The 24,373-nt window shown below is 42.6% G+C and overlaps 1 protein-coding gene and 1 long non-coding RNA gene across 2 annotated transcripts in view; one reads left to right on the plus strand and one right to left on the minus strand.

Annotated features, from left to right (window-relative positions):
• E2F7 (E2F transcription factor 7) overlaps window positions 1-20,183 on the minus strand; it is a 40,188-nt gene extending 20,005 nt beyond the window's left edge. Inside the window, exons 1-6 of the mRNA XM_008256836.4 lie at window positions 19,836-20,183; window positions 19,028-19,120; window positions 10,509-10,784; window positions 6,346-6,514; window positions 1,741-2,031; window positions 403-561 (exon numbers count right to left, since the gene is read on the minus strand). Of these exons, the coding sequence (XP_008255058.2) occupies window positions 403-561; window positions 1,741-2,031; window positions 6,346-6,514; window positions 10,509-10,784; window positions 19,028-19,120; window positions 19,836-19,979 (1,132 nt within the window). The 5' untranslated portion in view covers window positions 19,980-20,183. The remainder of the gene's footprint in view (window positions 1-402; window positions 562-1,740; window positions 2,032-6,345; window positions 6,515-10,508; window positions 10,785-19,027; window positions 19,121-19,835) is intronic.
• On the plus strand, window positions 20,174-21,391 carry LOC138844401 (uncharacterized). Its single transcript, XR_011380181.1, has 2 exons — window positions 20,174-20,331; window positions 21,091-21,391. It is a non-coding gene; the product is annotated as an uncharacterized lncRNA (long non-coding RNA).
• The last annotated feature ends 2,982 nt before the right edge of the window (window positions 21,392-24,373 follow it).

Consider the following 24,373-nt stretch of genomic DNA (forward strand, 5'->3'; position numbering starts at 1 on the left):
CTGTAGACAACTCTCATCTCCACCCTTCAGAGGAGTATGCAGGGGGTGGGGAAAAAAGGGGAAAGAAAACTCAGACATTCCGCCTTAGATGCAAGCAAAACTAAAGAGAAATGTAAACCAATTCACATGCTCCCTGACTGTTGTTCAGGAGGGCATTCTGCTGCTCACTGTTCACCAGAACTGTGGAGGAAGGCATCTAACAGGACCTCAAGGGGAATTCTAACATCTCTCATAGCACGAAAATGAGCGCATTTATTAAAGGCCTTATATATGTGTGTGGTTTATACGTATAAACACACACATATATTATCTCAGAGGCAGGAGACAGGAAAAAGCTTTGAAAATCTTGAAATCTCACCCCTTCTAGGATGGTAAGTGGATGATTTAGGTGAAAAGTCTTACTTTTAAATTTACTGTGGTCTGGGGTATCCTGGCTTTCTTCTATCAGTATTTTGGCAGCCACATCCAGGGTAACAACCTTGGTTTTGGAGACAAGGAACAGCATGACAAACTTCTGGCTCATGATCCTCAGAGACTTGTCTTTCCTACTGTGTGCAGATGCTACAAAGGGAATGAAACAAAAGCATCAAAAAGTAGGTTTACCATAAGAACTTGTCCTTACAGTTGGCCAGAACACTTACATCTACCAACACATGGAAAGATGAACTTTGAGATATAGTCAGCAGCCTACTGGACCCACATCACAGAAGTCAGCTCTTAAGGAAATGACAGATTTTCTTACAACTCATAAAACTATTCCACAGTTGGCCTGAACTCTGAACATATACATTGTATACTTCTTGTGATGCTTTCTACTTAAACTTTATTTTGCTAGAACCCATGCAGTTCTCCTAAAACAACATTTTGAATGGATTAATGGAGCAAGGACAGGGTGGGATCAGCAACTATTTCCAGGACCAACTCTCTTCTCAAAGGCAAGGACATTTTATTTCTCTGTGCCCATAATATCCCATTTCTTTTCAGAAATAGGTGAATAAATAAACTATATCTAAGTAAGAGACTGAATGGATGTGTGTTCCTGTGGATGGCAGACAAACCCTCCCTAACAGAAGGCTGTGTTTCCTGGTTATTAGGAGAAGGACTAGCTCATGGGGTGGAATGAAAAGCCATGAGGGCTCGAATCAAATAAAAATCAGGCCCATCTCTTTCCATTTCTAATATTTTTAAGTGAAATGTGACTGATGCTTGTACTGTGTCACATTAGCAATGGGTAGGGAAGTAAGAATGATGATCAATGGCTACAAAAGAGGAGAAATGTGAGCTGGGTTGGTGAGAATAATACAAATTTCTGCACCAAATGAAAGCTGGGGTTATCTGTCTTTCTCATTAACATTTTCTGGTAGGGGGTGCCTTCCTAACTAACCTCCAATATATAATTAAATACAATTATTTGAAAAGATAATTCCTTCAAGGTAAATTTTACTTAAAGTCTCATAAAAAGAAAATAGCACAGGGCCGTCAAATCTAAAATGGGAGCACTGTTGGCGATGAACAGCCCAAATCTGCCAAACACCAAGTGAGCTGCCACCAGACAGGTTTTAAGCGAGGTCGAGTGGGCAGCCCAGTTGGGGGGCCATCTGTCTCCCTTTCTTGAGCAGAGAGCATAAGAGGACATCTTCCTCTAGGGCTGTCAATCTGCCACTTCCCAATTCAGCAGGCAATCTCTTCAGAAGAGACCATCACTCTCTGCCATTGCTCGCAACACTCCCACAGACTCACAAGAGGGATAGTCGGGTTCAGAGAAATCCAACAACTGCTGATCTTGGGAGTCCGGATAGCCATCTTTTTTACGTTCTCCAAATTTATACTCCATCAGGGCCAGCTCCTTCTGTTGGAGGAATGCCATCTGCTCTTCGTATTTCTGCTCCTCTCCTAGTCTCTGGAGGTTCCTCAGAGTTTTGGACAGGCTGTGCCGTCCATGCCAGCCATACTGATTCTTGGCCACTCTGCTGACCAGATGCAGTGACTCTAGCACATTTACAATGTCATAGATGCGTCTCCTTTCAACACCTGTTAGGACAAACAGAAGTCAACAGACATCATACAAACGTTTCTGAAGATAAATTCTCTGAGGGCCAGGGTCATGTCTGTGAACTACTTTGCATGATGCCCAATGTCATACCCAGCAAGCATACTGGATCAATACATTCAAATTGTAGGAACAGAAGCAATGGAGATTTTTCTTTTTTCTTCTTGAGACCCAACCCTCAAAACAGATCAAGGATAAAACATCTATCTAGAGATGGTGATAGGTCTGTCTATATGACATATAGAGTATAGCACTATATTTTAGCTTATTTGGCAAACCATACAAACATTTCAGCTTGTTAACACTGATAGTCTAATAAACACTTGATGAATGATTGTTGATTTTGACTTGTATTTCTAATTATACATACTATAGAACAAACTATACCCAATAACTGGCATTTCATTATTGGATAATACTGTTCTTTCCTGGAGTTTGAACAATGTAAAAGTTACCTTGATAACTCTTAATGGCTGAGTAATGATGGTGGATGCTAAGTATTATTATTTCCTATTTTGAACCGGAAACTCAGGAATCCAATTTGAGGAGAACTGGAAACCCAGGGTACCCTTCTCAAATTGTTGGAGCAATCAATAGCCAGGGCTGGAGCTATCTACCAGCCTCCTTCTGTTCACTGTGGCTATCAACAACTGCCAACGAGGCCAGAAGTGAAGCACAGAGATTCCAGTACAGGCTGTCCATGTTCATCAGCTTCCTACCTGCTCTCTCAACACTTCCAAAACTGCTATGATTATGAGATTTTCATCAAATTTACCAGGAATATTTAAGGTAATTAAGTATAGGAGAGGGTTCTGGGTTAAATTGCCTGGATACGAATCCCTGGTTTATTCCTTATTAGTTGGGTGATCCCAGGAAGTTACTTAACCTTCCATGTCTTAGTATTTATCTTACACAATGATCAGAATTAAACATGACCATAGGCCGGCGCCGCGGCTCACTAGGCTAATCCTCCGCCTTGTGGCACCGGCACACCGGGTTCTAGTCCCGGTCGGGGTGCCGGATTCTGTCCCAGTTGCCCCTCTTCCAGGCCAGCTCTCTGCTGTGGCTCGGGAAGGCAGTGGAGGATGGCCCAAGTCCTTGGGCCCTGCACCCCATGGGAGACCAGGATAAGTACCTGGCTCCTGCCATTGGATCAGCGTGGTGCACCAGCCGCAGTGCGCCAGCCGTGGCGGCCACTGGAGGGTGAACCAGCGGCAAAGGAAGACCTTTCTCTCTGTCTCTGTCTCTCACTGTCTACTCTGCCTGTCAAAAAAAAAAAAAAAACAAAAAACAAACAAACAAACAAAACCCACAAACAAAAACAAACAAAAAACATGACCATAAATGTAAAGGGTTCCCCCTAGATGTTAATTGTAGCTAAATACTTTTGCATAGCGTTGGAGACACCTAAAATCCCAGTTAGCATAAGAGGTCACAGTAGAAACAGACTTTCAAAATCGCACGTCTGTGACTCATTCTGATGTGCCACAGGCCCCTTTGCTCGCAGCTAAGGATCCTAACAAAAGCCTCAGGCATCCTGCAGAAAGAAAGCCAGCCCAGGTAAAAAGATGCCCTGTTTCTTTTCACTTGACAGGAGTTGTTGTAAAATCAGGAAATACTCAGTGACTGTAGCTTTTGGTCCTTCAATGATTGAAAATGAGAAATGCACCGAATCACAACGAAAACTGTGGAGCTGAGAGGAAGTTCTATCACATGCATGAAGCAGCATTTCACAGTCCATCAGGACGTTTCCGCTCCTGACTCTGGGAGGCTCAGTCACCCTTAGAAGCTCAGGCTTTGGTGCCAGATGCCTGCTGGAAGGTGCTGGCAGAAGCAGCCAGCAGTCCCTTGTCCAGAACTCCTGGTTCTTTATTCCAGTTTGTTTTCCTATCTTCTCACATCTTGTTTGCAATGCAACATCTATACACTTTCCCATTAGGAATGTCATGTGAATGCAACCAAGACACCCCAAAGCCAGTCATATGCCAGGCTGTTTTGTTATTTTATATTTGATAACAAGCTGTTAAGTCTCCATCTAGTGGCCAGACAGCCCAAGAAGGGAACATAGAAGTTTCTGAACAGTGGGAGAGTAAGATGATGCTTAATATGCCCACTGTATGCTTAGTAGGTGCTTTTGGTGAAAACTAACGCGGCAATGGCTTGCTTGCTTAATTATTCAACTACACAGCTTGGACTAAGTCCATGTACACCACTGGCAGGTGCATTAAAAGTTCTATTTCACAAGTCTCCAGACCCACAGGATACTCTGGGGGCTTGCTGTCAGGTTTTCCCTGGCATTCAGACTCCTTATCTTTTTGTATTGAGGTCATCCTATTACCAACTGTTGTGCTTTCCTTGGTTCCCAACGGACCTTATCAAAAGCAACCCTCAGTCCATTAAAATAGCTGCCGAAGTTGTGCTATTTTCCACTCACTAAAATAGCTTCCTAGGCTGTGCTATTTTCCAGTACTTTAAATTCTTACCCATAATACCAATGCCAAATCTACATGGCACCAGAATCTGGGAAACAGTGCAACATGCTCTGCATATACCTGATTAAATCCTGGTCCTGGGGCTTGTACTCTGGGATGTAGTAGGGAGTTTGGACTCAACTCCAAGAGAAACAGCTTCCAGCAATGGACCCCATTTTCATAAACATTTGGCAGGTGATCATAAGGCATTAGGAAGCAGGTGTTTAAAAATCTCTGGAGTTCTGCAACAGGCAGCCATTACATAGGAATCTAAAAGATAATATGCAGCCCCCATGAAGGTTGATGTTCCCCCATATTTTTTCCCTTTGTGGGACCTGTAACATAGCCCTCCAACATCTAATCTGTCTTCTTCAATAACATCAGTGGAAGACCCCTTGATAGAAGTCGGGCCTATGGAAAACATGGGCTTCAGGAACCCCAATGGAAAGGACAAAGGATTGAGGATACGTTGGTTTACCCTCATCTTCTTCTGTGAGACTAGTTTCCAGGATCCTGTGCCTCAACTAGCCCTTCACCTTGCCTCTGTCCAGAGGCTCACTTCTGTGTCTTTCTGAACGCTACCAAACCTAGGACATGGTATTATACTTCAGGGTCCCAGAATGACTCTCCAACCCCTGCACTCCGTTCCTCTTCTGAGCTCTAGAGTCTGACTGGAAAGCTACAGAGATGAACTCCAGTACGAGTTCAGCAGAAATTGTTTCACATAATAATAGGTGGAAGAGCTACCCATGCCAGGCATTGAACAAGGTGTGTTGCTGGCATTATCCCCAACTCTGCTGTGTCTTTGCAATGTAGATGTTATATAGTCCCTCTGTTACAGACAAAAAAAAAAAAAGTCAATTAGCTTTTTAAAGTTCTTACCGCCTATAAGCTAGAGAGCTGGGCTTCAAACCTGGCCTGACCTGACCCAAAGCCCAGTCCGTGATCTTCCCACAACCCACTGTCTCCCCATCATCTCAGTTTCCAACAACCAAAATCTTTGCTGTCAGGTTGAATTACTCAGATTAATAATGATCTACTGCAGCACAATTCTCTTAAGACTAGAACTAAGAAAATAAAAATATAATCCACCATTTACTTATCTTGCTGATTTCTTCAGAATTTTTTTTATTTCCTGTATATAAAACCTTCTTATTTTAAAAGAGAATACCTGACACTTTAAAATCATTGTGATTTCTGCTTTTTTGATGATTTCCAATATAAATTCATCCTTAAGCTGTAGTCCATGTCCACTAGGGGTCTCTATTTTGAAGCAGCTGCATCATGCATACATATAATCATGCCATGTGCATGTACTTGTCTTTGTTATAAGGCTTAGCTATCTATGTCCAGACATGCTTTTTTAAGTTTGACAGCTTTGCTGAGACCATCATGCTATGGGCTTCAATTATAATGGCCTGGCTCTCAAATTTTGTGTTACACAAGAAATAATTTCAATTCTGAACTCTTAAAAGCATTATGAGAAACAAAAATCAGGGTATTTCTAAATATTGCTCGAATCTAAAGATGAATTTAAAATGTGATGTTAATTTTTATGACATATGCCACATTAAAAACTATTGCCTCTTCAAAAATTATTAAGGCTAAAAAACCTGAATTTTTGTCCGGTCCTCAGGTCTAGCAGGCTCCCTAGAATCCTACACATAATGAAGAGAAATTTTATAATGATGAAGGAGGCTCTGCCTGCTCCCCCGTCTTTGTCCTTATGAAGAGCCATTCTTAATTAACAAGAGACCACCTGAAGACTTCCACCTGCCCACGGAAACCAGTTTCCCATGGAGGTCTTAATCTGGTGATACATACCAAGACTGACAGCAACTTCATCTAGGGAGATGGTGGTTTTCTCGGTTGACAAGGGATAACTTGGATAGCGAGCTAGAAACTTCTGGCACAGGAGTCCTAAGCTTTTCTGTTTTCTGCTTGGCCTTTGCTTTTCAAATTCGTCCACAGCACTGCCCCCAACAACATCAAGCTACAAAGGGCAGACAGAAGGGAGGGAGGAGATATCACAGTTAACATCCTAACGGAGAGATTGCAACGGTCGGTACTGGCAAGCTGGGGGACATTACAATGCATACCATCTGAGATTCTGGTTGGGACACATTTCCTAATCTATTTGCTTCATGTTTAACCTGTCACCTTCTCTGGACTGGATTTTTTTTCTCCTTTGCAATTTAAGGCCGGCTAAAAGTTATAGAAAAATGTAAAATGCAGTTATTTTTGGGTTCCTACACCCTAACTACTAGTGTGCTCTTTGGACTTGTGGAATAAGTTTACAAGGAGCTTGCTAGGGAAGCAGACTCTCAGGCCTCATCCCAGACCAGCTGCAATGGAATCTTCAAAGTTTGAGAAGCACTGGCCTACTCTGTATCAACAACCTGCTTTCTATTTTACAATTAATTTAAGGTTGATGAAACTGAACAAGGGTAGTTAAATCATATTCTTCTTTATTATTTGTTATTGTTAAGTAGATGAAACTAGCATTCTTGCCTCAAAAACTGACCTGTGTGAAAAAGGTGCTCCAATCAACCCCAAGAAAGTAAGACTTTTCAATGAACATATTCAAGGAGAAAAGTGATATGATTATCTCAAAAGACCCAAAAAGAACATTTGATAAATTTAATACTCATTGTATGATTTTAAAAAATGTCATTAGAAAACCAGGAATAGAACAGAATTCCTTCACTGGAGCATATTCATGAAAACCCAACAGCAAACATCTAACAGGAAAACCTTTGAAGCATTTCCCTGAAATCAGGAAAATGTAAGGACATCTACTCTGACTACCTCTCTTCCACTGGAGAATCTGGTAAGAGCCCGAGGACAAGAAAAAAAAAAAAAAAAAATGGAGGCCCAGGGACTGAGAAGAATAAGCAAAACTTTCATTCTGAGTAAGATGAGACTGTTCACATAAAAAACACTTAAGAACCTCAATCAAATTATTAAAAACAATAAGAGTATTTAGTAAAGTTTAACACAAAATGGGTAAAAATCAGCTGCATTCATATATAAAAGTAATAGAAAATGAATTCAAAAGGCATTAATAAAAGCAACAAAAATGACAGGGTTTTTAGGAAATATTCTATCTTCATGGATAGGAACACAAAGCACCACAAAGAGATTCTCATATTAATGCACAGATTCAATGTAATTCCAACTAAAATTCAATCTAAAGTATATATGGAAGAGCAAAGAACTAAAAGCAGCCCATATGTGTTAAAGAAACTAAGTCGAGGGTCCTGCTTTACTTCATTATCAAGGTTGATACTGGTGCAGGGATGGACACATTGGTCAATGGAACAAAAAAGTCCAGAAACAGACATGCACATAAATGGAACTTAGACATATGACAGAGGTAGCAGTGCCACAGAAGGGGAAGATGACAACTGCTTACACAGAGAAAATCAAAGCTGTCTTTCAGACACACATCATACACAAAAAAGCAATTCTGAAGAAATCAAGGATTCAAACATATAAATTTTCAATGAGGAAAATACAAGAGATTATTTCTTAACCTTGGGAGAAGGAGAGATTTCTTCTTTTAATGTTTATTTGTTTTTCATCTATTTCAAAGGCAGAGGAGAGGGGGAAGGAGAGAGGGAGGGAGATCAATCTTTCATCCACATGTTCACACCTCAAATGCCTGGAATGAGCAGGGATGGGTCAGACTGAAGCCAGGAGCCCAGAATTCCAACCAGGTCTCTAATATGGGAGGAAAGGGCCCAAGCACTTGAGCAATCATCTGCCACCTCACACGATGCATTAGCAGGAAGTGTGATGGAAAGTGGAGCAGCCAGGATCCTTTAGCACTCCAATATGGGATGTGAGCATTCCAAGTGGTGCTTAACCTGCTACATCACAATACCCACCTCAAAGGATTTCTTTATACATGGAAATACTCTTATGGTATAGCATTTATACATGGAACTATGCTAAACTTAAGAATATTTGTATTTAGCACCAGTTTGAGTCCCAGCTGCTTTACTTCTGACCTAGCTCCCCACTAATGCATCTGGGAAAACAGTAGAAGACAGCTCAAGTACTTGAGCCCTACACCTACTGCACCCATGTGGGAAACCCAGAAGAAGCTCCTGGCCTGGCCTCGCCCCAGTCATTGCAGCCATTTGGGGAGTGAATCTGCAGATGGAAGATCCCTCTCTCTCCTTCTCTCTCTATATCTCTGCTTTTCAAACAACAGGCACTGCACAGGAGAGGAAAAAAATCTGGTGGCCAGTAATCATATGGAAAACAGCTTAACTCATGAGTAATCAAGGAAAAGAAAATGAATGTATCACAATAAGAGATAAACTGCACACCCACTAGATTGGCAGAAATTAGTGATGTTAACACTATCAAACACTGGGATCAACAACATTTACACTTTGCTGGTAGAAGCAAACAGTACTTTGAAAAGCCATTTGGAATTATCCTGTGAACATATGTCTAACCAATGACTTAGTGATTTCACTACTAAGTGTATACCTCAAAACAGTTCTCAAATTTTGTCCACGGGATCCCCTTATTTCTTAAAAATTTACTTAGGAACCCAGAGAGATTTTCATGTTTATGGGTTTTATGTACTGATATTCACTATAATAGAAATTTAAACAGAAACAGTTAAACCATTTAGTGAGAAAAGGCTAAGTGTTTATGTAAAATTTTTTCAAATTTCTTTAGTGTCTGGCTTCATAAGAGAGCTGTATTCTCATGTTCGCTTTTGTATTCAATCTGTTGCAATATCAACATCATGTAGTAACAGACTCCACTGTGTGCTCAGAAGAAAATGAGAGTTCAAACAGCAAATGTCTATTATTATGAAAATAGTTTTCAACTCTTGATCCCCAGAAATATTCCTTGGAACACTGAAATCCCCAGATCACACTTTGCAAACCACTGGCCTAGGCAAATTCTTGTCTATATACACCAGGAATGATGAACAAGCATATCATATCTTCACAGTTTGTATTATCCTAAATTGCAAGCAACTAAAGAGAATATAAACAGGAGAATGGATAGAAGTGTTGTATACATGCAATGGAATACCACACAGCAAAAAAATGAGAGAATTACAGCTACACGTAAAAACACAAATGGGTGTATGCTGACTGAAAAAAAGTCCCTGAAAACTGCATACTACATATAGTTTCAATTTTAGAAAGCCTACCTCACCCCCCCCCCAAAAAAAAAAAACCCACAAAAACTACAGACAAATGATAGAGTGAATTAAAAATGGCATGGAAATGATAAACATAAATTCAAGACAGTGGCTATTCTGATGTAAATTAATAGTTCTCTTCTGGTTTTTTGGCTAAGAGGTAGATTTATGTGTGTTAAAGGTATTGCATGCATGATAAGTATATTTTATAATATCATTTCAAATAGTCTATCAAAGGGTAACGAGCCAGTTATAAAAAGATTAAAAGTCTATTTTATGGCCACTCACATTTGAGGCATTCATTTCCAAGTACTAGTGAACATTGCTGATGACTGTCTAGTATACAGACCTGGTGCTTAGTGCACAGTTCTGGTTCCCACAGGACAGATAATTTAAAGATGGTTTAACTTTACTAAAGCTCCAAACCACTGAACTGAACATATATGACAATAATGGAATTTCCTAAGCCAAAAATATTTAGATTAATATTATCCTTAAAATCGAAAGAAAATCAAAATTCATGGTAGTATTTAAAAAACAAAATCCAAAATCCTAGATTCCATTAAAAAGTTTCAAAATCATACTCAAAAAAATATTTTAAAACGTGTTATGTCACAGGAGTACCATACAGAAATGAAGAATTTATAATTAAAAATAAGGTATAGAGCAAGAATTCAGCTTAAATAAAAAGATATTAAGTTTAACAGTACTTTTGGCTCAACAGGAACTAAAACATTGTGAAGTCCATGACTTTAATATCCAAGTACAATTTTTCAGTTCTGTACCAGCCCTCAGGGTGCAGTCTGTTTACCTGTAGAGAGTCTGTAAATGCATCATCCTTATTTTCAATAGGTCTGAACAGCTCCTTTTTCTTCTCCCGGTCCCTTATGTCCGGGCTGGCAGCACTAATGAGCATCTTCAGGTTAGCTGTGGGTGTCCATGGTTCTGCCTGCTGCCTCTCCACAAGCTTAACCGGAGTAATAGGATTTCTTTCTGGAGTGAAGATTTTTTGCTTCGATAAATCAATTGGTTCATTTTTTATCGGAGTCTTCGGGACCATCCTTGATCGATCAACAAATATATTTTCCTATTAAAAAAAGAGACTTTTTAGCAAGGATGAAAAAAGGCAGGAATCAGCTAAAAGTACAATTTGTTCCCACCATACTAACACTGGAAAATACAAACAAGGCCATATGTTCATGGCTGAAAAGTATCAGTACAGGCCTAATGAGTACCAGACAGAAGGTTCATGGGGAATGAAGTGGCTCCAACGAGAAATGGGTTACAATCTGCCCCTCCTTTTACACATTTTGCATGGCATCTCTGTGAATGTCATAAATTTATCTGTCATTGGTGGATGCTTATAATATTTGGAGATGAAGGGAAATAATGTGGGTGGAGTCTATATTCTTTCCAAGTGAAGAACAATTATATCTTTGTAATTCGATGTTCACCAGTGCTGAGAGAGCAGTCAGTAGGATCAGTTAATTGGAAAACAGCTAAGAAAATATATTTTAAGCAAATATAGAGAATGATCTAATGTTTTTCTCCCAAACTATCCATAGCAAAGGACCAGTGTTTCCTTTCCGAACTCTGTGTACTGATATGTGAGCCTACTTCATTGGATTAATTATGTATGTCCCTCCCAAGTTGACCTGCCATTTGAGTTTCTCAAACTGACCTACATGCGAAGACCTCCTTCTGGTCAGAGACTTAGATGGTCCAGTGGCAACATCAGATTGCTACTGGACTTTTCTAAATTCTTAATTCCTAAATTTTGTTCTGAATTTTTTGCAGCCCACTAATAGTTTGTGGACAAGCACCTGCCTCCAAACCACACATGGAATAAACTTATCCAGGAAGATTAATGATGGGCCCATTAAGAAAGAGGACTAAGTATACAGAATCTGCATTTGGAACAACCAAGTAATTCATAGAAATTTCTTTTCTCCAAAATAAACTTTTTTTAAAAGATTTATTTATTTTTTTGAAAGGCACAGTTACAGAGAGGCAGAGGCAGAGAGAGGTCTTCCATCTGCTGGTTCACTCCCCAAATGGCCACAATGGCTGGAGCTGGGCCGATCTGAAGCCAGGAACCAGGAGCTTCTTCCAGGTCTCCCACGTGGGTGCAGGGGTTCAAGGACTTGGGCCATCTTCTACTGCTATCCCAGGCCATAGCAGAGAGCTGGATCGGAAGAGGGGCAGCTGGGACTCAAACTGGAGCCCATATGGAATGCTGGCACTGTAGGCAGTGCTTTTACCCGCTAAACCACAGTCCTAGCCCCTAAAATAAATTTTTTTAATTCTAAAACAGAAAGATTCTGCTCTTCCTGTGGTATAGGATTCACTTCCAGTCAACAGTATCTTAAATAATTATGAAGGTAGACAATTATCAGTGCACATCTCACTCTATAGCCACTTCATGCTCAGATTTTAATGGAGCAGTGGTTTAACTGAAAAGTGTTTTCCTTTAAATAAGCAATAGGTAAAAGATGATTGGAAGAAAATGGAGTTTGCATTCACAGGCTCTCTTGCTCCTCAGATTGGCAGAAGCTTCAGCCACGGTGACATTCTGCCCAGCATAAAGGCAGGCAGCAGAGGAGGGTGACAATATCTCCCAACACAGCAGCAGTGTGATCCCAGCTGACAGCGCTGCATCTAGACACCAGATTTCACAAAGTGCCTGCCAGTGCGCCAACCGGATGCCGGCTTCTACAAAAGAACTCTCAGGGAAATGATTCAGTGTTCCTATGGTGCCTGGCTTTCACATGCTTTACATGTATGCATCTCATCTGATCCTTGGCATATGTATTAGTATTTTTCCAGTCTACTGATGAAGAAACTGAGACACAAAGAGGTTAAACAATTGCGTGAGGTCACATATGAAAGGTCTTCAAAAAGTTTTTGGACAATGCATATTATGGAGAAATTATGCAAGGATTTCAAACGTTCTTTAATAGAAAAATTAACTTATCTTTCAGTGCTACTCTTCCATGAACTTTTTGAAGTGCCCTCATAAACTCTCTTTAGTGTACAAATCATTGGTAAATCAAGAAGCAGCTAAAAGCAGACATTCTGGAAATTCTGCATCTAAACATGAGCTTTTTGTGGGTGTAAACTGGAAATTGTCTTTTCTAGAGCTCCAAGAAAAGGTATCCTGCAGGTTATTGATACCCAGTAGTGTCTAGGGGAAAGCAATACGGGAAACAGTTAATGTTTGCAGAATTAGGGCCAGCGTACTCGCCTCTGCTACTTATCAACCGTGTGAACGTGGGCAAGTTCCTTCATCTCACTGTACTTTAATTCTTTCAACTGAAAATGAAATTCATAAAAATACCAACCTCGAGAGTTCTAAGTCTCTGGCATATAGTGAGCACTCAATAAACCTTAGCTTTCCCCCTCTTTCCCATTTGTGTTATCATCCCTCTGGCTCTTGGAGTTAATATAAGAGAGCGCAGCATATTGGTATTTAACTTCCTGGGTATGTGTCATGTCTCAATAATGAGACTACACTTGTGGAGGTCAGGGAGCACGTTCCGTATGTCTTATTTCTCACAATTTGGGGCCCAATGCCTTCCCATTACAGGCGCTCACAGAACACCATGCCTTGGTTATCTAGCTATTCCAAAAGGCAGAGGAGGGGGGTGGCTCAGGCTTGCTGGGTAGACCTCCTCTGCTGCTCCCTGGTACCTGTCCTCACAGGAACAATGAGTTCCTACTTTCTTCCTGGTGAGGGAGTGATTCAGAATGGATCCACACACTTCGATGTATTTTCACCACAGTTTAATACTTAAAGCAAGAGGGGTGTTAGGTCATGATTGTACTTACGTCTACATCAAACGGAAAAAGCAAGAACAAGCGAGCTGTGCTCCGAGGTCTGGGGTGGGCAGAATGTCAACTGCGGTCTAGTACTGCCCTGCTCCATTCTATCTTGCTCTCCTGACACTGAAGGTGGTAGTGGGAAAGGGACTGCAATGGGAATTTGCAAACCTGATTTGTGACTGCTCTGTTTCCATCTTTAAATTTTTTTTTTTTACTTGAGAGGCAGAGAAACAGAGAGAGACAGAGAGACACAAAGAGAATGAGTATTCCCATTAGCTGTTCCACTCCCCAAATGCCTGCAGTGGCCAGGACTGGGCTTGGTGGAAGCCAGGAGTCAGGAACTCAATCCAGGTCTCTCTGGTGGGTGGCAAGAACCCAACAACTTAAGTGATCATTAGAGTCCCCCAGAGTTCCCATTAGCAGGAAGCTGGAATTGGGCACTGGAACTAGGAGTCAAGCCCAGGAAGTCTGATGTGGGATGCGGGCATTCTAATCAGTGTCTTAATTACTAGGACCAACACCCACTCATTTGTATCTTCTTGATCCTAGACATATTACTCATTCTGTCTGGGTGCAAATTTCTGTATGTATAAAACAAGGGGTTGAGATTGATGTATTTATCTCTAAGATTCTCTTACAAGGCTACTCAGCTAGGTACTGGACACTGGACTACACCCAGATCTCTTCACCAGTCACTTACTCATTCCCTAACTGCTGAAAGCAATGCTAATGGCAAGCCCTTCATCAGACTGTCTTGGCTACAGAGGGCTGACAAGTGCAGGTTACCTCTTCTTGGTAGGTCTGTTCTGTACTCAATGGCTGGTAGAAGCTGCTCTAGTAAGTAAAAGCCTGGCCTCTTTGCTGCAACTCAGGACTACTCTGAAGGGTCATTCTGGAGTTTCTCACGGTAAGCCCAGATTTCCACTGCTATTGCATCACAGCTCTGCTTTCCTTTCTGTCCAGTTCTGCTGCCTTTCTTGCTTTTCTCTTAGGTGTTGATTCCAAGAGCACTCCCTAACAATGTCCCTGCACATAAAACTCCGAGTGACAGGTGTTTGCCAGGAAATCTAGCCTGCACTGCCTTGGAGGTCACTTCCTTGACTAGAGGGCTAGGTGAAATGTAACCCATCAGTCTGCCAGTTCTCATGCACAAATGGAGATGAGGTATCTTGGCTCAGCTGCCACAGGGTTCCTGGGAGGATCAGCTGAGACAGGGAAGGGGAAAGCACTGTCATCTGTGAAGCGCTTCACAGACGTTCATTATTATTCATAATACAGGACCAGCTCTATGACTACAGATAAACAGGCAGGTTGCTGCCGCAGAAAGGGCTTGATAGCTAAAAGACGTTGGTTCTTGTTCCACTTCTTGTCCCAGGTGTGACTTGGATGATGGTATCTCAAATTATATATCCAGTGGTAGGTGTCTGGCCTGGTGGTTAAGATGCCAATTAAGACAGCTGCATTCCATTCTGGGTTTGAGTCCTGGCTCCAAGTGCACACTCTGGGAAGCAGCAGATGACTCAAGTGGTTGGTCCTTGCCACCTGAGGGAGACCTGGATTGAGTGTCTGGTTCTCGGCTTTGGCCTGGCTCAGCCATTACAGGCCTTTAGGGAGTGAACCTATTGATGGGAGGCTCTCTCTCTCTCTCTGCCTCACAAACAAACAATAAGTAAAAATTCAATAAAATATGTAAGTCATCAGCCTTGTTAAGACCCTTGATAGTATTTCACCAAACTCTTTTCCAGTTCCCTCTCATACCATTTCACGTCATTCCCAGTTTACTCACTTTTCTTCAAACCTGCCCTGCACTGCATTGCATTTGAGCTGTTGTTCATACCATCTCTTTCTCTTTAATGCCACTGGCTGTGCTTTGCCTACTGAAATCCTGTCTACTGATCTAGGCTCATCACAAAGACCATGTGTTAACAAGTGTCTCCTAGCTATAGTCCAACAACCCTCCTTCCTTCTAGAGCACACTTTCCAGAAGGAATAATACCCACTGGGGTTCCTCAACCCACCATGGTCAGTTCTGATCCACAGCTCTCACCGAGCTCACCTTGAGACACCAAATCAAATCAGAGGCAGAATCTTACTGACGGTGCTGCCGCTCTTAAGACTGATGACTTCTTAGTTTCATTAGCAAACTCTCTGTCCTTGGCTTCTGAGATACTTTTCCTCTCTCCTGGCTCTCTTCATACTTCTGACTGTGCCTTTGCAGCCTCCTTCACTGGATCCTCTTTGCCGACTCTTACAAACTGCAGGAGTCTATACTTGGCCATATACCTCTCTCTCACTATTCACTTTCTCTAGGATAGTCAACCTACTCTCAAGAATGAGGGCATTTGGAAAAACTTGTGAAAAAAAAAGAGTCAAAAATTAAGTTGATTTTGGGGCAAAATATTTTGAAATCCACGCATATGAGGGATCTTCAAGAAGTTGGCAGAAAACGCATACTATTAAAAAAACTATGCTTGAATTTCAAAATATATTGCACCAAAATACTTACCTTTTAATTCCATTTTTTTTCCATGAGTTTTTTGAAGTATCCTCAAATCCAGCTTTAAAATCAGCCTGGACACTGACAATACTCAGGTTTGTAACTGGTTAAGACCTTTCATGAATTCTGAGATCAGGCAACCAGCTGGCTCCTATATGTATTTATTTACCAATACATCATTCAGGTATAAACATATCCCAAGGAGAACTCTTTTTTTCTCAACCATTCTTAAGGAGATGAGTAACAGTCAAAGAATATCCATGCCTACTAAGTCTGCGCACTATTCCCAAATACGCCGTGCTCTTTTCTACTTCTCTACTAGTTCCCTTCTTCTCTACTTGCCTAATCCATACCATTCACCCATTCCAGCCCTAGCTCAAGTGATAGTTCCATAGCTCCATCCTTAGCATTCACTTTATTGCCCCCAACAATCCATCTTCTACTTTTGTCATTCCCATATGTACTGTAAACAATAGGAGAGTCTTGTTTATAACCCCACAATTGGCCACAGTATATCTGAGTATTAAAAGTGAGAAGTCCTTTATATTTTAAAGAAAGTGTCTCCATAAATTGTTAAGAAGATGCAGGTCTAATACAGAACTTATAGATCGTAATCAATGTGTAGAGGCTCAAGAAAGGAATCCAGCAGGACCCCACTCCAGGAATCATATCCTCCAAAGGGATCCCAGAAAGATCAACTCAGCACAAGAGCTTCTGGTCATTCTAGAATCCTGAACATTACCTGAATGCCTACGCCCCCTGTGGTTTTCTTTGCCTAAAATTTCCATCTCACATACTCTTCTTCTAAGTTGAACTTCCTTCTCCATGAAGGCTTAACCCAAATGTTTCATCCTCTGCGAAGCTTTCCAACTCTTTCTGACCTCCCCATAAATGTGTTTCTTCCTCTTCAGTCCTGCCAAAGCACTATTACAACACTTACCAAATCACAGTACAGTCGGTTAGTTCTACACCTGGGTCCCTGACAGTCTTACAGATAGCCAAGGGCAAGGCCTGCCATCATATTCATCTTTGGGCTGTCAGTTTAATTCAGGACAGTGTGCAGAGTTTGTGCTGCTGGTGTTTTATAAAACCTAGGTGAGGGAGGTGCTGTACTGGTGTATCAGCTCCAATTTATGGAAGGAAAAAAATGAGACTTACGACAGGTTAGGAGATTTGTTAAACCACCATGTTCCCAACATCTGGAACATTAAGTATTTGAGGAAAGACCTTACAAATATATTTGTTTAAGGTCATGTAGCTAAAACAGTAGAGCAGGAAATCAAACCCAGGACTTCAAACTCCACATTCTCACTGTCTCTAGAAAACCTCCTTCCGTAACCTCACAGCAATGTGAAAAGGAGACAAAAGCCTTCCTTGCACCTGTTCTCAATGCTTGCCTTCTCCTTGAGGTGAAAACATCCCTGGTCACGCATTCTATTTCCAACATTTTAACCACTTTTCCAATTTCTTTTGAGTTATTTGTTTTTCTCCGCAGCTGTTACACTGTGAAAGGTGAACTGACCCAGGACTTACTGATGCTAAATAGAGTAGAAGGGTCTTTCTGTGAGGTACTTGCTACGTGGTTGAGCACAAGTCTAGGGAGTAGCATACAGACTCAAATTCTATATAAAGATAAATTGATTCTTTCAAGGTTCCACAACTCAAATCGTAAAGGAAAACAAGACATTTTGCCTGGCTATACACTTAAAATCTGGACAATTCCACCCTCATGTCACTTAGGTAATAAAAAAAATAAAGCCCTATTTAAAACAATAAAGCTTTGGTATATCTCTTATCCTAACAAAAAATAAAAATAAAACAAATGCTGGAGAAGTATGCAATTTCACATCTATCCAACATTAATGACTGTTAAGTACTCTTTGAAGATCACTATAACAGGTGCTTTGCAACTTGGCAGTTTCACTGTAGATACCAGAGCAGAATCAAGACCCAGTGAAGTCCAATGGCCAAGGAGGTGCTACTCTCAGTTTTATAGTCATAAAACAAGGTTTGTTATACCTATTTGTCTCTATTTACAAATGCTCAGACATTCACTACTAACAAGCTATCCAACTTTTTTAGTGGAGCATGGGCTGGTTAGTATTAACTGTGCTGCTGTGAGTAAGGCGATGGTTCAGATGCTGTGATGGCCAATTTTTTCTCATAATGTCCCTTGGATACCACCATGGTCTACTACACAAATCAGAAAAGGTACCCAGAAGGAGGAAATGGCTCAGTGCAAAACTAGTGAGAGCACTGTAAAATATTCATGTTAGTGAGCTTTGTCACTTTACCTCCCTAAATGGGACACACAAGTCATACTCTCAGGGTAAGGGACCAGTCTCTAGGAGCTGGCTCACTGGTATGAAGACACATTTCATAGCACTTTGATAATCCAACACTACAGTAGTTACAAAAGTCTATTTTCCTAGTCCCGGTCGGGACGCTCCCGGTTGCTCCACTTCCAATTCAGCTCTCTGCCGTGGCCCGGGAGTGCAGTGGAGGATGGCCCAAGTCCTTGGGCCCTGCACCCACATGGGAGACCAGGAGGGAGCACCTGGCTCCTGGCTTCAGATCAGCAGCCATTTGGGGGGTGAACCAATGGAAGGAAGACCTTTCTCTCTGTCTCTCTCTCTCACTGTCTTAACTCTGTCTGTCAAAAAAAAAAAAAAAGTCTATCTTCCTGGATCTGAACAATCCTGCCAAGCATTAGTCAAACCATCCTTACCATCCTTAACAACTGTACTACAAATTTTGATCACTGTGTTCAGCATCTCTCTGATTTAAGTTGGTTAACCTACCTTGTCTTTCAAGTGCACAATGACTGAGACTAGAATGGAAGCAAGAATGGCTTGCTTGGTACCATTTTTAAAAATGTTTTAAAATGTTCATCAAAATTAATCATGATGCTTGCAGGACAAATACAAGCGGCATGTTGAAATAGTTCACTGGGCTAGACATGAGTCTCCTTAATAGCTTAAAAATTAATTAAGGGGGTTGTGTGTGCTTACCTTATGTGCATTTTCCCCATCTTCAATTGTAAAATCCAGTCTGGGCTGCCTGGGGTTGATCAAGTCTTTTAGTGTTAAACAATTTATCTCCATCTGGAATGCACAATGACATTAGATATGTCATCTTCTCTCCTAGCAAAATCATCTATTTGGTACTCCTTCGTGGACATGAACTTCCCTTTCCCCAAATGCATCCTGGGAATTCCCATTTCTCTCTAAAACTACCCTCCAGTCCTCTCTTAAATTCACACGAACAAACAACAACATTTAAAAAAGTGTGCTTAGTAATTACTGAAAACCTGGAAAGAACAAAAAATCGACAAAAATAGTAATTCTCTATGCAAAACCAACAGGGCAAAATAAAGTTACCAAGCAGGGCGACTGTTGGGCAACTCTGTCATAAAGTACAGGGTCTCCCGGGTCAGTTAATTTTGGCGCAAAGAACTGGGAGGAATTCTGCTAAGAGGGGGTTTGAATGGGGGGTGGGGAGGGAGAAGGAAACCTGATCGCTTGATCAAACCCACTCAGAGCTTGGCGTGGCCCGCTTCCAGGCCTCCAGACAGACCCCAGATATAAACCTTTCCATCGAAACAACCAAGTTGTGGGTAAGGGCCAGTCCCCTCTAGAGCCTGGCCGCAGAGAGGGCTGGACACTGCGCAGCCCCTGCAGGCGCAGTCCCGCGTCAGAACACCTCGCTGCCCGGCACTCGGGGAAGTGCTGGGCTGGCAGCCTGGCACCCAGGCAAGAGGGGTTCCCTCTGCCCCCAGTTCCCGCCTCCCCACCAGTCAGGGGCCGCACGCGTACTTACTCCCGCTTTGCGAAGGAGGCTTTCTACCTCTACAGGGACCTCCACGGCCCCACCGGGATGCAGGACGCGGGTGCAGCAATCAGCAGCCGGACGGCGGCATCGGAAGGGGAGAGCGAGGGGCGCAGACACCCGCTCCGAATGCATGCGCCAGCGAGAACCCCGCGGCGTACGGGCAGCGCCAGCGCTCCGACCCGCCGAGCACGACTCCAGCCCTGGATCCCAGTCCCCGCTAAAACACCTCCTCTGGCGCCTTGAGACCGAATTTGAGAATCCACCAATCAGCGGCGGCTGGCGGGGTGGCCCCGACCAATCGCGCGTCGGCTTGGCCCGGGCTCGCCGCCCCTCAGAGTCTTGGCGCTCCGGGTCGCGCGTTTCGCCCACACCCGCCCAATTGTTGCCGCCGCAGCCCCCTCCTCCTTCCGGGTACCTGGAAACCTCGGGCCTGGGAGCCAATTCCTGCCGGGGACGCGGGCCCGGGCGGCCGCGGGAAGCCAAGGTGGGGGCGGCGCGGGACGGCGGGAGGAGGCGGAGGCGGTGGCGCCGGGGCTCTTTTGTTATGCGTAAAAAACCCGCTCGGTCCCCGCGCTTTGCCGCGCCCCGAGACCGCGGGCACAGGCAGGGGAGGGGAAAGCAGATGGGGTTTGGAAAAACGATACACACACCCTGGATGCACGCCCCCGCCCTCCCCGGCGACCTGCGCGGGAGCGGAGCTGCCCAGACTTGCCGGGCGGGCTCCTGTGCCCGGGACGCCGGTGGGCCCCGCGAGCCCTGGTTACCACCTCAAGCCGCGAGCAGATGGCACGCCAGTTAGCCCTGGACGCTGGACTGCGAGCCCCGGCCAATTTTTTTTTTTTTTTAATCCGGAAATGTTTCTTGGTGTTCCCTTTTCAGAACATGACAAATAGGGAGAGAAAAGTCTCTATTAAATAATTCTTTACGGTATGGACTCCTATTCTGGGAAACAGTCATGAAAATTTCCTCAGCATCGCTGACTTGTATTAAATGTTTCACTTCCTTCACTTTGCGTTTCTTGTTGAAGCTGTGAATGTTGGTGGAGACACCTGCGTTTTGTATAGACAAGAATAGTTTCAGAGAAATGGAAAAGGTACTACAAAGAGTTTCCGTATGTTAATAGTTTCAGCAACTATTAACATCTTCTATCTATAGTTGTTATAATTAGTGAACCGATGTGGGTATGTTATTCTTACCTGAAGTCATTACCTCTTTTTACCTAATGGCTTTTTTTCTGTTCCAGAACACCACAGTCCATTCCGTCTTTGCGTCTCCGTGGGCTCCTGCCTCTGACAGTTTCCCCCACTTTCCTGGATTTTGATGACCTCAGCAGTTCTAAGGAGTACTGCTCTGTTGGATACTGCAACAGCCTTCTTTAAAGCTGTCTGCTCAACATTTCCCAGAAACCCTATGCTTTTCAGCACAGGTAACTTTCTCGTGCTCCTGTCTGTCCCAAGGCGCCACCTTCACTGCTCACCCCTAAAAACGTGTTTTTGCTTTTTTTTTTTTTAATAAACTGTGAGCACAACTCATTGTTCAATCAAGTCCTTCACTTTGTACTCTATTTTTTACTTTCCGAATTTTTTAGTTTGTATGTATTTTAGGAGGCAGAGAGACACAGCAAGAGCTCCTGTCTGCTGGCTCACTCTCCACATGCCCACAGCAGCCAGGAGTAGGCCAGGCTGCAACCCGGAGCTGGGACACAGTCTAAGTGGGTGACAAGAACCCAGTTACTTGAGCCATCACCACTGTTTCCCGTGCTCTGCATTAACAGGAAGCTGGGGAGAGGTGCTAGAGCCAGGACTCAAACTCAAGTACACTGATATGGGACCCAGGAATCAAACACTAGGCCAAATGCCGGTCCTCACTTTGTACTCTAGATTGCTAGTAAGTACAACTTGAAAACCACCACAAAGTCATATGTTAAAAAGACCAAACAAGCATGCAGCACATTGAACATAAAGAAATATAGCAATAATAATAAAATTTGACAGCTTTTGGAGTAGAAATAATGGTTTGAGGGGCGGGTGGTGTGGTATAGTGGGTAAAGCCGCTGCCAGAGATGCCAGCATCCTGTATGGGCTCTGGTTTGTGTCCTGGCTGCTCCAGTTCAGATCCAGCTCCCTGCCAATGCCTGGGAGAAGCAGTGGAAGATGCCTGGGCCCTTACCACCCGTATGGGAGATCCTGGCCTCAGCCTGGCCTAGTGCTGGTCATTGCGGTCATCTGGAAAATGACCCAGTAGATGGGAAGATTTCTTGATCTCTCTCTGTCTTTCTCTTTTTCTCTATAATTGACTTTCAAAATGAATAAATAAATTTTTTTAAAAAATTAACACGTTGAACTGAAGCCTACCTTGTAGGTAGAAGCATTACAGAGAGAAATATAAAAACAGCAGTTTATTAGTTTTTTCCCTTATGTGGAAGCAGAAAATTTAAATAAGGAAAATTTTTTCCCAATTGTATTAGTTTCCTGTAGCTGCTGTAACAAATGATCACAGACTGGCTGGCCTGAGAGAACAAATTTAATCTCTCAAAGTTCTGGAAGCCAGAAGTCTGAAATCAAGATGTTGACAAGGCCCTGCTTCCAGGAGGGCTCTAAAGCAGAGCCTGTCCTTTGCCTCTTCAACCTTGTGGCTTTCGGGAGGGTTGACATATGGCTGCCTCACTCCATTGTCTGACCCCACCCAGTAGTTACACTGCCTCCTCTTCTGTCTGTTAAATCTCATCTGTGTGTCTCTTATAAGGACAACCGCTCCTGAATTTAGGTCCTGCCTGGATTATCCAGGATGGTCTCCTTCCAAGATCATCAATTTAATTTGATTTGAAGGACCCTTTTTCTAAATAAAGAGATTAAGACATGGCTAGACTATTTCTGGACCACTACTCAGCCATGTAGAACAACTTTCAAATGATCGAAGTCCATTCATTTCTTCAATATTTCAAAATATTAGTCATCATTTCTTTGGGGTTAGGCAGTTTTATAGACTTTTTCCTAACATTTTCAGTCAAAGTACTTTTTCTATTTTAATTCAAACATGGCCTCTCTTCAAATCAAGAAAATTCTGCTAATCTGTAGCTTCAGACACTTTTGATTTCATTTATCTTTTAAAGCTAGAGTGACCTTAGATTTGGAAGTAAACTGGAAAGTGAATGTTGCTTGACAAAGTCAGAGATATTATTCTAACTCATTTGTTTATATTGATTGTTTTAGGTCCCAGAATGTGTAAATACTGTCATTCTCTGAGTTACTGAGTTGATGTCCAGTGTCAGCTGTGAGGTGGGCTAGGACATCAAGAATAGTCCCTACCTGTGGCTTGATCTTTGCCTGGACATGGTAGCAAAGGTAACTGTATCTTTCACAGTGTCTTCACAGATTCAGAATGTGCATCCCAACAGGCAGATGGAAATTCCATCACCTTTTGTAACAAAGGCTAAGATCAAAAGTAGCATTAGTTCTTCAGTACTCTTTGGGATGAAGTAATCAAGAGTTCACATAAGGGGACAGGTATGTGTCACACCTGTCAGTGAAGGAAGAGCCAAAGGATTTGGGGCCATTTTTGAGAACTGCCACACCAGGTGTCATGCCAATTAAGATACAATTCTAACTCAGTAATTTAAGATTCTGGAGCCAGTGTCTGACCTAGCAGTTAAGATGCTACCTAGGACACCTGTTGCATCTCAGAGTGCCTGGGTTTGAGTTCCGTTTCCATTCCCAAATCTAGCGTCTTAGTAATGTGCTCCCTGGCAGTCATCACATCAAGTACTTGAGTCCCTGCCATCCATGTGGGAAACCTAGATTGAGTTCTGGCCTCCTAGTTTCAACCTGGCCCTGTCTTGGTTGTTGTGGATGTCTGAACCAGCAGATAGGAGTTTCCCTCCCTCTCGCTCCTTCTCAAAATAAAGTAAATAAAAACAATAAAAATGTACAGTTCTGCCTGAAACATGATTGATTTTGGAGCAGTGTAGTGTTACTTACATGGCGATAATCCTGTGTTCTGTAATAGCCTCAGCCTGTGACTCTCAACCTGGTTTCTCTTTTAGAGTCACCTGGGTATAGTTTTTTAAATACCAATATCTGAACTCTATACCCAGAAATTTCTGATTTATTGATCTAAATTGGCCATGGGCATTATGTATTTTTTTAAATACTTTGCATCTTATTTTTTAGCATCATCTTAGCATGTGCTTCTTCATCGAAGCCTTTGGAAACTTCTGACTTAGTGGTTTCAGGAATGGATCCTGAGCAGCCATCAGAGAGGTGCTGCGCACATATGCCACCCTGTGGAGTGGGGGTAGTGGTTTTATGAGGCCAGGTCTCACTGGCTCATAGCTATGTCACTGGTTTTTGGAAGAAGTAGAGGAATCTGGTGGGCAGGAGGGTGATAGCACAAAAAAAATGAGTAACCAGGGCTCTGGTCAGAGGAAAACCAAGATGATATCTGACATTTTTCTGTGCAGAAGACTTACTCCACCGCCTCTCAAACCTGTGAATAGTATTTCACCCTTCACGGGTCCAAATCCCAAG

The sequence above is a fragment of the Oryctolagus cuniculus genome, chromosome 11, assembly GCF_964237555.1.
Source record: "Oryctolagus cuniculus chromosome 11, mOryCun1.1, whole genome shotgun sequence".
Classification (NCBI taxonomy): Eukaryota; Metazoa; Chordata; class Mammalia; order Lagomorpha; family Leporidae; genus Oryctolagus; species Oryctolagus cuniculus.